Source organism: Bos indicus, chromosome 11 (genome assembly GCF_029378745.1).
Source record: "Bos indicus isolate NIAB-ARS_2022 breed Sahiwal x Tharparkar chromosome 11, NIAB-ARS_B.indTharparkar_mat_pri_1.0, whole genome shotgun sequence".
Lineage (NCBI taxonomy): Eukaryota > Metazoa > Chordata > Mammalia > Artiodactyla > Bovidae > Bos > Bos indicus.
Window position 1 is genome coordinate 2,613,024 of NC_091770.1, and position 13,390 is coordinate 2,626,413.

General features: G+C 58.5%; 1 protein-coding gene across 4 annotated transcripts in view; it reads left to right on the forward strand.

Annotated features, from left to right (window-relative positions):
• Positions 1-12,303, forward strand: part of FER1L5 (fer-1 like family member 5) — a 53,931-nt gene extending 41,628 nt beyond the window's left edge. For 2 of the 4 annotated variants that reach the window (XM_070798213.1, XM_070798215.1), the window contains 22 exons: positions 745-926; positions 1,517-1,678; positions 2,002-2,103; positions 3,341-3,487; positions 3,567-3,729; positions 3,837-3,862; positions 4,690-4,740; positions 4,861-4,965; positions 5,284-5,403; positions 5,942-6,103; positions 6,312-6,403; positions 6,999-7,169; positions 7,384-7,532; positions 7,972-8,111; positions 9,428-9,516; positions 9,773-9,868; positions 10,092-10,233; positions 10,658-10,757; positions 10,834-11,027; positions 11,426-11,535; positions 11,825-11,972; positions 12,082-12,303. In XM_070798213.1, the coding sequence (XP_070654314.1) occupies positions 745-926; positions 1,517-1,678; positions 2,002-2,103; positions 3,341-3,487; positions 3,567-3,729; positions 3,837-3,862; positions 4,690-4,740; positions 4,861-4,965; positions 5,284-5,403; positions 5,942-6,103; positions 6,312-6,403; positions 6,999-7,169; positions 7,384-7,532; positions 7,972-8,111; positions 9,428-9,516; positions 9,773-9,868; positions 10,092-10,233; positions 10,658-10,757; positions 10,834-11,027; positions 11,426-11,535; positions 11,825-11,972; positions 12,082-12,303 (2,873 nt within the window). The remainder of the gene's footprint in view (positions 1-744; positions 927-1,516; positions 1,679-2,001; positions 2,104-3,340; positions 3,488-3,566; positions 3,730-3,836; positions 3,863-4,689; positions 4,741-4,860; positions 4,966-5,283; positions 5,404-5,941; positions 6,104-6,311; positions 6,404-6,998; positions 7,170-7,383; positions 7,533-7,971; positions 8,112-9,427; positions 9,517-9,772; positions 9,869-10,091; positions 10,234-10,657; positions 10,758-10,833; positions 11,028-11,425; positions 11,536-11,824; positions 11,973-12,081) is intronic. The other 2 variants (XM_070798214.1, XM_070798216.1) reach the window with 2 other exon arrangements.
• Positions 12,304-13,390: the final 1,087 nt, after the last annotated feature.

Below are 13,390 nucleotides of genomic sequence, written 5' to 3' on the forward strand. Positions count from 1 at the left end.
GGACAGATGACAGGTGGGCATGAGGTTTGGCAATTTCTGGCCCCACAGGGAGATTTCAGGTGCCCTGGGCTGGCAGTGGCCCTCTTTGTCAGAGGTCAGAGTGCTGGACGGGGTCTAGCCGGGGCAGTGGGTGTCCGCTGGGAGCTGTGTCCATTGGGAACATCGAGAGGGCTTCCCTGGTGGCTTAGCAGTAAAAAAAAATTCGCCTGCAGTGCAGGAGATTCAAGAGACGCAGGTTTGATCCCCGGGTGGGGAAGATCTCCTGGAGGAGGAAATGGCTACCCACTCCAGTTTCCTGCCTAGAGAATCCCATGGACAGAGGAGCCCGGCAGGCTACATAGTCCATGGGATTGCAGAGAGTCAGACACCACTGAGCAGCTAAACCACCACCAGCCTCTTCCAAAGGGCCTTGTGATGTCCCCTGATGCCAAGGCCACTTGCTGATAATGAGGAAGAGCAGCCATGTACATGTAGCCTGGCCCCCAGAACCCCTCCAGAGAAGCCACGGGGCGCTCTGAGTCTGTGACGCCTGGACCCCAGCTATGACAGTTTAAGGTGGCCTCTGGCTATCAGCCCATGGGCTCTGCGCCTAACGCTGAGGTGGCCTTCTGGGGGAGCTGGAGTGGCTGCGGCTGGCGGGCCCAAGCCTCCCTGGGCACTGGATCCGGTGGTGCCAGCGGCTCGAAGAGAGGAGGGCTTCACTCAGTAGCTCCAAGGCACCACCTCCTCAACTTCCGCCCCCAGGGCCCTTCATCAGGCTGGTCTTCTTGAACCACAGCCAGTGCACCCAAACCCTGAAGAGCTCTACAGCCCCCACATGGGCCCAGACGCTCATCTTTCAGCACCTCCTTTTGTACGAGAACCCTCAGGACACCAGAGAGAGCCCGCCTTGTGTGGTGTTGGAACTGTGGCAGCGGGACCCCCAGGTGAGGCGGGCTGGGCTGGGCAGAGCTCTGAGGAGACTGTATTTTATTCATCTTATTTTATTTGCTTTGTTGTGCAGCATGATTGGGGCTTCCCAGGTGTTGCTAGTGGTAAAGAACCCGCCTGCCAGTGCAGGAGACATAAGAGATACTGGTTCGATCCCTGGGTTGGGAAGATCCCCTGGAGGAGGAAGGCATGGCAAGGCACTCCAGTCTCCTTGCCTGGAGAATCCCATGGACAGAGGAGCCTGGCGGGCTGCAGTCCATGGGGTTGAAAAGAATTGGACATGACTGAGCGACAGCACTTATGCATGCACGTGGCAGGAAGGGATCTTAGCTGTCTGGCCAGGGATTGAATTCATGCCCCCTGCAGTGGAAGTGAGCAGTCCTAACCACTGGACCACCAGGGAATTCCTGTGAGGGGTCATTCTTGTAGAGGAGAATATTCAGAAAGTGCTCAGTGAGGCTGATTCGCAGAGCACATCCTGAGAACATAAATGTCAGCCCTGACCCTGGTGTCGTCGGAATCCCAGGAGGAGCTGGAATGCTGCCAGCCTGGCCCCCAGGTTCTGTGACTTCCCCCTTCCCTGCAGGGCAATGAGACACTGTGGGGACGGAGCATATGGCACCCGGTGGTCTGGCTGGACGCCCAAGACCGGATCCTGCCCCCTATGAGGTGGCACCCCCTTGTAAAAGGGCTGGAGGACGAGGAGGGTGAAATCTTGGCGTCCTGTGAGCTGATCCTTGAGACTGAGGTGCTAGGAGAGGGGGCCCAGCTGGGAGGTGGGGTGCTCAGCGCCCCGACCCTGTCCCACTCCTCTGCCATGGGTTCCCACAACCGGCAGCCCCCAAGCCCAGTCCCTCAAGAAAGCCCTGGGGGGCCCTGGCTCAGACACCACTGGGCTGGGTGGTGCCGACCTGCCCAGCCTCTCCATGACTCGCCACTAGCTTCTGCCCAAAGGGCTCCAGGGCCGCCTCAGCTGAGTGCTCTCAGGGTCCTGCTTGAGTGGGGGAGGAGCACAATAGGACCAGACCAATGGGGCCTCATGCTCCCTACTCCCCTGCCTCATCCCTTCAGAGCCTCAGACAGCAGCTGCCCATGTTAAGTGTGCCCTGGAAGAATGGCATCTACATCCTCCCCAAGAGCATCCAGCCCACGCTCCGGAAAATGGCTATTGAGGTGACAAAGTGTGGAGCGGGGCAGGCGGGTGGGCGGGCAGGGCACAAGCTGTCCCCAGAGCAGTTGAGCATCGCGGAGCACTCTCTGCTCACCCTCTTGTGCCTTCTGCCTACCTGACCAAAAGCTCAGACCCCGAGAAGATACCCTGTGAGAGACACAGGGAGACAGGAGAGACGTGAAGGGCAGAAGCTCTGATAGAATATTTTGCAGTATTTTAATGCAAATCTCTGCAGCAGCAAAATATCATGAAGTAGCGCTAGTGGTAAAGAACCTGCCTGCTAATACAGGAGACGTAAGAGACACGGGTTCCATCCCTGGGTGGGGAAGATCCTCTGGAGAAGGAAATGGCAACCCACGCCAGTATTCTTGCCTGGAGAATCTCATGGACAGAGGAGCCGGGTGGGCTACAGTCCAGGGGGTCGCAAAGAGTCGGACATGACTGAGTGGCTTGGCACTCAGCAAGTCGTAGACAAAGGGCTTTAGCATTCATTACCTACTGTGTGTGAGCCTCACGTGGCCCCTGAGCAAAAATTAGGGACTACTACCATCCAAAGAAGGAAATTCAGGCTCTGAGAAATAACACAGCCACACACAGTAACACAGGGGCTCAGTGGCAGCAGCAGAGTTGAAGCCTGGTCCTGCCAGACTCCAAGTGCCAGGACGTTTCTCACCTCTTCCAAGAGGAGCATGGAAGGCCCCATGTTAGAACCCACATGCCTGCCGCAGACCTGGCCAGGTCATCCCAGCACCACAGCCCGGGTCAGGCCAGGTGGCTGGTTCCCAGTCTGCCCCGAGGCAGCTCTGTGAGGAGGGTGTGAACCGCTCGTGGGGTGCCCAGTGTGGGTCCACTGAGAGCGAGGTCTCAGGGCACTATCCCGCTGACTGGCCACGGAGCTCTGTGGGACCCAAGTCATCCATGAGCTAGAGGGCACAGCCATGCCTAGGAGCCCGGGGGCCACACCAGCTGCTGTAGGCCTGGGAGGCAGCCAGCGTCAGGAACTCAGCCCCCAGAGAAATGTTTAGAGGCCAGACGGGCAGCAAGGGAGCAAGGAGGAGAGGGACAGTGCCCGGGCCTGGAGCAGAAGCGCTCCTTCTCACAGGAGAGGGGGCCTGAGTGCGCCGCCAGACTCTCCAGCACCCAGCCTCGTGCCCTGGCCCTGCAGCCCCCCAGCCAGGCTGGGCCCCCGACGCAGAGGCGCCGCCTGTCCCCGTCCTCACCCGCTGTCCATCCCGCCAGATGCTGGTCTGGGGCCTTCGAAACATGAAGCAGGTGCGCTCGCCCCAGCTCCTGGTGGAATGCTGGGAGGAGTCCCTGCAGACCGAGCCCATCAGGGACTTCCAGACCAATCCCAACTTCGCCCAGTCAGCCCTCCTCCTCACGCTGGTAAGGAGGCCGTGGGCGAGGGCTGGGACAGTGCCCGCCACGCGGGAAGCCTCACGCCCTGGCCTGTTCGGGGCTGCAGTACATGCCTACGGAGGAGACCTTTGCGCTGCCCCTGGTGCTGAAGGTGGTGGACAATCAGGACTTCGGCCAGGAGACCGTGGTGGGCCAGGCCAATGTCCACTCTCTGCAGCCCTACTTCTGTGACCCCTGGGCCGAGGACTATGTGCCCCCGCGGCCCCCAAGTATGACCCTCTCTCCCTGCCCCTCCCCCGGCCTCACCCACGGGGTGCCCCTCCTCCTCCCCCTCGTCCCCTCTTCCGAGACTCATGACTGCACTTTCTCCACTCAGCGCTGTCGGTGAAAAAGTACCAGGAGGTGAGTGAAGGGCCGGAGGCCCTGTGCCATTTCAGGAAATGGCCCTTGTGCCTGAGGTGGGTAAACAGAGCTCTGATGTCTGTGCCTCCAGGGTGAGGCCTACCTGTTCAAGGAAACTCAAGAGCAGCAATTCTCAACCTGGGCTGCATATTAGAATTGCTCAAGAATTTTAAAAAGCCCTGATGGCCAGGCTATTGACCAATTGCTGGGGGTAGGACCCAGGTGGCATAAATCTCTTTTTTTTCCCCAAGGGCTTCTCTGGTGGTTCAGATGGTAAAAAAATCCTGCCATGTGGGAGATCTGGGTTCGATCCCTGGGTGGGGAAGATCCCCTGGAATGGCTTACTCACTCCAGTATTCTTGCCTGGAGAATTCCACAGACAGAGGAGCCTGGCCGGCTACAGTCCATGGGGTCACAAAGAGTCGGACACGACTGAGTGACAACGCTTTCATATCTCACCCCACCCCAAGTGATTCCAGTGTTTCTGAACTTCAGAACTGCTGCCCTGGAGCAGCACCTGTTGACTTTGAATGCACAGGAATCCTTGGGACATCCTGAACAAATGCAGATTCGGATCCAGGAGCCTGGGGTGGGACTTAAGTCTCTGAACTTCTGAGCCTTCCAGAGTTCAATCTGGGCTGCAGGCAACGAGAACCTAGAACAAACCTTCCCCTCCTTCTTGGCCCCCATCCTATGTCTGAGGACCCGTGAATTAAGAGGCCTCTGTGAATGGGAAGGGAGCCGTGACCTCGAGCCCGTTCTCCCCTGGGAAGTGGGAGGCGATGGGCAGCTGGGCCTCGCCTCGCTCATGTGCAGTCATTTTTCAGCTCCTAGGTTACCTCTATGAAAAGTTCTGGTTCAAGTCCAGCAAAGCTGAGGTGATGGAGGCTTAGCCTCGGGGAATAAGGAACAACCCTGGGCAGCTCAGGGGAAGGGTGGGGGCAGAGGAAGCCACCGTGCTCCTTCCCCAGGGGCCAAAATGCCCCTCTCCCTGCCAGGACGAATACGACCAGGAAGTAGACTGGTGGAGCAAGCTGTTCTGGGCCACCGGAGACGCTCCCCAGACCTTGAAGTACAAGTACAAAGACTATCACACCCTGAAGGTTCGCAGGCCCCTGAGAGCGAGGACCACTGAGGGATGGGAGAGTCCTGGGGGAGGCCAGCACATGGGTACCGAGGCCTCAGGGAACGGCCACGCTGGTGGAGACGGGGAGAGGGGCAGCAGGCAGTGTTCCCGCACCATTTTCACAAGACTCTGGACCACAAGACCCGTGGCCACACTCTTTCAGGAACCAGCACTCCCACTGGCAGCTGTGCTGACCCCAGGGGTCCCTCCGCCGGCCCCATCCTAGGAATGGTCCCCTCAGGCCGGGCCCTGGCTGGCTGCCCCCACCAGCGGGGTCCTCCGTGCCCTCCCACAGGTGTATGACTGCGAGCTAGAGGCTGTGCCAGCCTTCCAAGGCCTGCAGGACTTCTGCCAGACCTTCAAACTCTACCAGGAATGGCCCAGGCTGGACAGCCCTGTGGTAGGGGAGTTCAAGGTGTGTGTCCAACCCTGCGTGGCTGCACCCATCACCCTGGGACCCTTCTGCCCGGAGGAAGACTGATAGGAGCCCTGGTTCTATATGTTCATTGTGAGGATGGGAATGGAGGGCTTGACAGTCTTGGGAGTGGGGGTCAGAGACTGACCTCTGAAGGGACTCAGGGTTGCCTCCCCTGATGCAGGAAGGGCTAGGGCTTTTCAATCCCTGCTCAGGCTCAAGCTTTTGAAAAGAAGTGTGGACCTGGAGGGGTGGATGGGGGTGGAGAGCTCCCTTCAGCAGAAACCGGGAGCTCAGTTCCTGTGTTAACACCCCTCTGAATGCCCTTCCTGATCACCCCTCCTGAACATCATGGTCCTCCCTGAGCATCTCTGCAGCACTTGCCCCCACGGGTCCTTGTGGGTTTCAGGTCCTGCCATCCTCAACACAGCCCACTCTTCTGACCTGGGACCCGGGGCCCCTCCTGGAGGGACTTACACAGCCAGGCCGCTGCTGCCAGGCTGGCGGCCAAGACCTTCCCTCCCTGACACACGCACAGGGCCAGTTCCGCGTCTACCCCTTTCCTGAGAACCCGGAAGCGCCCAAGCCCCCTCGCCAGTTCCCGCTTTGGCCTAAGAAAGAGGACTTCCCCCAGCAGTGCCTGGTGCGGGTGTACATCGTGCGAGCCTTCCACCTGCAGCCCCAAGACTTCAATGGCCTGGTAACCAGCACCCTCGGGCCGCAGCACTCGGCCTCCCAGCCCTGCCCACCCCTACACCTCACTCTGCACTGCAGCATCCTGGAGCTCCCTCAGGCTGACGCCCAGACGTCTGCACAAAGGGCTCCTCTCTGACCCACTCCGGTGCTCCCTCGCCAACCCAGGCTGATTCCTATTTCCTGTCCTCCCCTCCCTTCTCTCTGAACCCCAGTGTGACCCTTACGTGATCCTGAAACTGGGACAGACGATGCTTGGCAACCGGGACAAGTACCAACCCAACACTCTGGACCCCATCTTTGGCGTGTGAGCCGCCCAGTGCGCCGGGTCCCACACCCCTACTCTCCTCCCCCGCGGGTCAGGAGCAGTCCTGGAAGCAGACAATTCTTCTAGCTTCTGCGTTCCTAGCATCGTGTTCAACGGATGGACAAAGCACCCGCACTAACGGGCAGCCCAGCTCTCCCCTCCCTCTCTAACACGCTGCCCTGGAAAGGAGCTCAGAGTCCTGCACCCCAGGCCTATCAAAAGTTACTCCCAGGATTTCCCTGGTGGTCCGGTGGCTAAGACTCTGCACTCCCAGTGCAGGGGGCCTAGGTTTGACCCTGCTCAGGGAACTAGATCCCACATGCTGCAACTAAGAGTTCTCATGCCACAACCAAAGATCCTGCGTGCCACAACTAAGACCCAGAGCAGCCCCCCGCCCCCCCCCCCAAAAAAAAATTGCTCCCACCAGGACTGAGGGCTGGTTATTGGCAGAGGACAGTCATGCCAGGCTCTGCTCTCTATATCCACCGGGACCAGAGTGGCGCACAGGCACGGGGGCCAGGATGCTGGAGAAATGGAGGCAGGTGGATAACATGGTCCTCAGTCTCTATCTCCAACACCCCCCCCCCCCCCCCAGGATGTTTGAACTGAGCTGCACCATCCCCCTGGAGAAAGACCTAGAGATCCAGCTATATGACTTTGACCTATTCTCACCTGATGATATGATTGGAACCACAGTCATTGACCTTGAAGACCGACTCCTGTCTGGCTTTGGAGCTCGTTGTGGGCTCTCCAAATCCTATTGCCAGTGAGGACCTGAGCTGGGCGGGGGGTGGGGGGGGTGGCGGGTGGTGGGCAAGGGAGCAGGTGAGGGTGGAGGAAGGAACCCATAGCTCCCCTTGAAGACATCTGCATCCCGAGCCGGGGAGCTGGGGCCCAAACCCATCTGCAGGCCCGCTCCCAGCACCGGTCAGCCTGCAGCGGGCAGCAGGGGCTTCTCCAGGACTCAGGTCTCCCCACAGGTCAGGACCCTTCAGGTGGCGGGATCAGATGCCCCCAAGCTTGCTCTTGGAGCACCACGCCAAGCGAAAGGGACTACCACCACCTCTCTTCAGCCCTGAGGGTGACTCTGTTTATTACAACGGGAAAAAATTCGAACTGCAAAGCTTTGGTGAGAAGCATACACACCTGCCAGCAAGCGCAGGGCCAGGCCTCTGCCTCCAGTGGGGCTCAGGATGGAGGTGTTGCCAGAGGGCATTGCCCCCAACCCTGTCCTCTGCACACATGCCAAGTTGCTTCAGTCATGTCCGACTCTGTGTGAACTATGGACTGCAGCCCGCCAGGCTCCTCTGTCCATGGGGTTCTCCAGGCATGGAGTCGGTTGCCATTTCCTGTTCCAGGGGATCTTCCCAACCCAGGGATTGAACCCACATCTCTCTAACCTGCATTGGCAGGAGGGTTCTTTACCACCAGCACCACCCTGTCCCATACCCTCCTGTAATGGATAACCAAGTCCGCCTCCCAGGCTGAGGGTGAAGGCTGGGCCCACGTGGGGGATGGGAAGGCGCCTGACTTCCTGATACCTCCTCCCCATCCCCTCTCCGATACAGAACTCAAGCCCCCTAGAGCGCGCTTCTTGGGATCTAAGAAAGAGCGCCTGGCTCTGTACCTCCTGCACACCCAGGGGCTGGTACCCGAGCATGTGGAGACCCGCACTCTGTACAGCGACAGCCAGCCGGGCATCGACCAGGTATGAGACTTGAGGGGCCAGAGCGGGAGGCAGGGAAGCCCCACCATCTAGGATGAGAGGGGCAGGAAAGGCCAGGCATGCACAGGTGTGACTGCAAGGATGACAAATCTGTTCTGGGTGTGTTAATAAGAGGCTGCAGCGACGTCACGCAGAGTGGAGAGAGTCAGAGCTGGAAAAGTTGCTGATGAAAAACGGAGGCCCTGTGTCTGCTGTGGAAGCATTTGGGGGCCCCACCCGCCAGGGTCAGACTTCATAACCCTGACTTGGCTGTGAAATGCAGGCTGTGTTTTCTACACAGCAAGGAACCCCAAACAAAAAGAATAAAGATCCCCACAGGCACCCCAGTGATCCCCCGTCCTCCAGCCACCAGAATGGCTCGGGGCATTCTCCCCATCTCTCAACCTGACAGCACGTTCTACGTAGCAAAGTTCTCTGCTGAGCACTTTTTAAAACCACCCTCACTGAACTTGTCTTCTCATTCAGTGGGGCCGGTTTCAGAAGAGTAAAACTAGGTCACGTGGTTTGAAGGACTCACCGTTGGTAGCTTTTTGTTGCTGTTGTCCAGTTGCCAAGTCGTGTCCGACTCTGTGACCCCATGGAGCGCAGCACGCCAAGCTTCCCTGTCTTTCACCATCTTCCGGAGTTTGCTCAAACTAACGTCCATTGAGTCAGTGATGCTGTGTAATCGTCTCACCCTCTGTTGCTCCCTTCTCCTCCTGCCCTCAATCTTTCCCAGCATTAGGTTATTTTCCAATGAGTCGGCGCTTCACATCAGGTGGCCGAAGTATTGGTGACTCCTCCTTGCTTTCTTCTCTCCCCTTTCCTCACTGGTTCTATCCCTTCTTGCCTAGACCTCTGTGCTTGGTATCCTTAGGATGTGGTTCCACAACATGAAATGACCTGGTGATCACCAAGCTTACCCTTTTTCGGGGCCACTAGGTGGTTAATCAACACAGCCCCCATCCCATTCGTAGCCCCGTGCAGAGAGGCTGTCAGGCAGGGCCTGTTAAATGGCATCCCCCTGCAGACCCCAGTGACATGTGATGCCCCAGCACCACAGCCCCCAGCTTCACAGCCGTCACACGCCACCAGCATGTTCTCCCCACCAAAAAAAGAAAGTGGAAGCTGGTGCGTGGTGTGCTGACTTCCTGTCTGAAGTCCATCGACTTCCAGATCCCCCAATGCTTAGTGCTAGAAACACAGCCTCAGCAGGCCTAGACCCTGGGACGGGGACCCCCACCAGGCCAGCATGCCGAGAGCGGGGAGTAGCGGGGTGGGAGGGTTGGCCAAGCCCAGCTTATCCTTGTCCACTCTAGGGAAAGGTGCAAATGTGGGTGGACATCTTCCCCAAGAAGCTTGGGCCTCCCGGCCCCCCAGTCAACATTGGGCCCAGGAAACCTAAAAGGTGAGTGACGCCAGGCAGGGCGGCCCAGCCAGTGTGCAGGGCACCAGCAGGCTCCAACCCCGAGTCACTGTGACACTTTCCCTCTGCTGGGACTCTAGGGCGCCGCTGCTTCGTGCCGTCCCCCCAAGCCCAGCCTGACTTGGGTGGAAACGGAGCACAGCCACCCCCCCCCCACCACCTCCCAGGCCTGTTCCTTTGCTGAGGCTGCGGTTGGGGAGCTATTCCTCCACAAAGCTTCAGACAATGGTGGCTGCAGGTATGAGCTCCGCTGCGTTATCTGGAAAACTACCCTTGTGGACCCGAAGGAGAAGAGTTTAAGTTACGACAGGATAAACGACATCTATGTCAAAGGGTGAGGGGGCACAGGGTGCCCTCCGGTATGCCAAGTTCTATCATTCCTGGGGGTGCTCCTGGTCTCGGGGCATGCTGGGCAGCCTTCCCCCCAGGGGCTCCAGCTCAGGGAGTGGGGATGCTCCTGATCTCAGGGTGTGCTGGGCGGCCCTCCCCCTGGGGCTCCAGCTCAGGGAGTGGGCACAATCAACCGAGAACCCCAGGTGAGAAGACTCTGGCCCCAGGTGGCTCTTCGGGCTGGAGAAGGACATGCAGAAGACGGACGTCCACTACCGCTCCCTGACGGGGGAGGGCATCTTCAACTGGCGGTTCATCTTCACCTTGGACTATCTGGCAGCAGAGCACGTGTGTGTATTGAGCGAGAAGGTAACATGCCCAGGCTTCGCAGGTGGCACAGTGGTAAAGAATCCACCTGCTGATGCAGGAGACACGGGTTCGATCCCTGGGGTCGGGAAGATCCCCTGGAGGAGGAAATGGCAACCCACTCCAGTACTCTTGCCTGGAGAATCCCATGGACAGAGGAGCCTGGCAGGCTAAGTGCATGGGGTTTGCAGAGTCGGACACGACTAAGTGACCAAGCACACAGCCAACAGGCCCGAGGTGGGGTGGGGGGTGAGACACGCTCCTCCCCTCCCCCTAGAGCCTGCGAGTTGCATGGAGACACTTGGAATGTGGCCTCCTGCCACTCCTCCTACTCCATGGCCGTCCCATCGCTGCTGGGTGGTGAGCGGCTCAGTGGCCATGAACTCTCAAGAGCCAGGCCGGTAATACACGTCCTGCCACCCTTCAGGACTACATATGGAGCCTGGACCCCACGGTGACGAAGTTCCCAGCCCGGCTCATCATCCAGGTCTGGGACAACAACATCATCTCCACGGATGACTTCATAGGTGAGACCCCGGCGCGGGGCCCGCAGCCACAGAGCAGGGAAGTGCCTTCCCGCTGACGACCTTTCTCTGGGTTTAGGTGTCCTGGAGCTGGACTTGTCGGACATGCCCCTCCCGGCCCCGCACGCTAGGCTGTGCTCTGTGAGGATGCTGGAGGCTGACCCCAAGTGGCCCCACTTCCTCCAGCACAAGCACTCGTCCCTCTTTAAGATGAAGAATGTGGCTGGCTGGTGGCCTTGCCAGGTTCTCGATGGTGGCAAATGGCGCTTGTCGGTAGGAGCTGGGGCAGGTGCCTGTTGCCTGGGTTACAGGGCTGACTGCTGAGCCACACTGTTTGGTCGCTAAGTCCTGTCCAACTGTTTGCAACCCCATGGACTGTAGCCCACCAAGCTCCTCTGTCCGTGGGATTTCCCAGCAAGAATACTGGAGTGGGTTGCCATTTCCTTCTTCAGAGGATCTTCCCGACCCAGGGGTTGAACCCAAGTCTCCTGCCTTGGCGGGTGAATTCTTTACCTCTGAGCCACTGGGAAGCCCGCTGTGCCACATAAGCTGGCTCTAACAGACTTCTGGGGACCTGAGCTGAACCCCTTTTCCCTTCTGAACCCTGGAAGAGGCAGGTTCTTGTTCCTGCTGTCTGAACTCAGTGCCCCCACAACCCATGGTGTTTCTAGGGTAAAGTGAAGATGACCCTGGAGATACTGACAGAAAAGGAAGCCTTAATCAAGGCGGCAGGACGAGGCCAGTCAGAACCCAACCAATACCCTACACTCCATCCTCCCTTGTAAGGGTCCCGCAGGGTAAAGGCACTGAGGCTCTCTTCCTGGTGCAAAAAGCTGAGCTGCTGGGCCTGGCTGGGGAGGGGGCTGAGAAGTAAAGAGGGGTACTTAACCCACCCCTCAACTCCAACTCAATGCTCAGTTATAATCAGGGGAGTGCAGCTGCAGGGAGAGAGGGGTGGGCAGAAGCAGAGTTGCTTTTTTTTTAAACTGAAAGCCCTTTTGCTCTGGGTTACTTGACCTGAAGGTTCCCTCTGCCCTCTTCCCTTCTCTGCCAACCCTGCTCTCGGACAGACGCACCCACACCCTGTTCATGTGGTTCCGGTCACCCATTGGGAAATTCATCCGTGTATTCTGGAGACGCTATCGCTTCAGAATCATAGCCGCCGCCATCATACTGCTCATAGGGCTTCTGCTGTTCAACTTTATCTATTCGGCTCCGGTGAGTGACAAGCCTAGGGGACAGGGGCGAAGGTGCCATGCCTCTTGGATGATGTGAGAGAGTGTTTCTGGGCTGCTACCTCAGGCTGACCGTTGCTCGTTCTCTCTAGAACTATTTGGCCATGAGCTGGATCAAACCGGAACTTCGGCTGAATGCCCCCATTCAAATATACGCCAATATCATCAATGCGCCAAACGCCAGTAGTACCAACTCTTCCAACCTCACCACTCCCCAGCAGAGCCTGAAGCCTACAACGGCCCTCAGGCTGAAACACCTCCAGGGACACGTGACGCACCTGCGGGATATTCTTCCAGCACTTCCGGCCCCATAGAACTAATCCCCCCATCTGCCAGGCTGGGCTCCTGGCCCACCCTTCAGCTTCCTACAGGTTCCTTGTTTCTGGGGACTTGGAATAGTCTAGCCATTCTGTTCAGAAACCACTTCCAACAAGCAGGGCAGAGCTGTAATTTTCCATTGAAATAAAGAGCATTTGTAACAGAGAGGCACCTTGCATCTGGGCGATTGACACCACCATAGGCAAGGCCAGCCTCTGGGACGAGACCCAGAGGGGCGGGAGGCACCTCTGTGAGCCTCCAGGGCTCATCCACTTTGTGGGCCTCAGGTTGGAGGAAACAGAAGGCCAGGGCATCCGTGAGGAGAGATGGCTCCTTGGAGGGTAGGGCTGCTGCCCTCCCCTGTCATGTGGCCAGGTGGCCCCCTCGTCCTGAGACACAGCTGGGACTCCAGGGCCCAGAGCAACGCTGGGCCCTACTCACGACAGGAAGGCTGCCCTGGGGGCTCAGCTGGAAAGAATCTGCCTGCAATGTGGGAGACTTGGGTTGGGAAGATCCCCTGGAGAAGGGAACTGGCGTGTTTCTAGAACACAAGGCAAGAACCAAAGCAAAAGCCACAACGCTAGTCAGACCTCACACATGTTGCTCTGAGGCTGGCCCCGAGTCGGGGGCTGGAGGTAGTATACCCTCTTTCACGTCTTCTTGCCTTCCTCAGAGCCTCGAAAAATTCCTGAGCTAGAATCACACGAAAGCCACAAGTGTGGTCTCCTCAAGGCTGAGATCTCCCTCCTGCACCCCCGGTTCGGGCCAGTTCACGAGCCTACCCTTGTGCCCCCAACATAGGTGTCTATCCAGTCTCCCCTGGAGCTCAAAAACACAAAACAGCCATCTGCTTCCTCAGTTTCAAAGAAACCGAAAGCCAAGCCCTGGCGCGTGGGGGCGGTCGGGAGGGCCCCACTGTCACCCCACCTGCAGGAGAGACCTACAGCTCGTGGGAAGGATGTGAGAAAGCCAAAGACGACACCACCACCCCCGCCGGCCGAGGGGACCCCCCTTGCCTTCTGCGCCGAGCAGAGGGCTCTCCCATCCCAGAAGGCAGAGCAAGGGTGGATGGGCCGAAGGTTT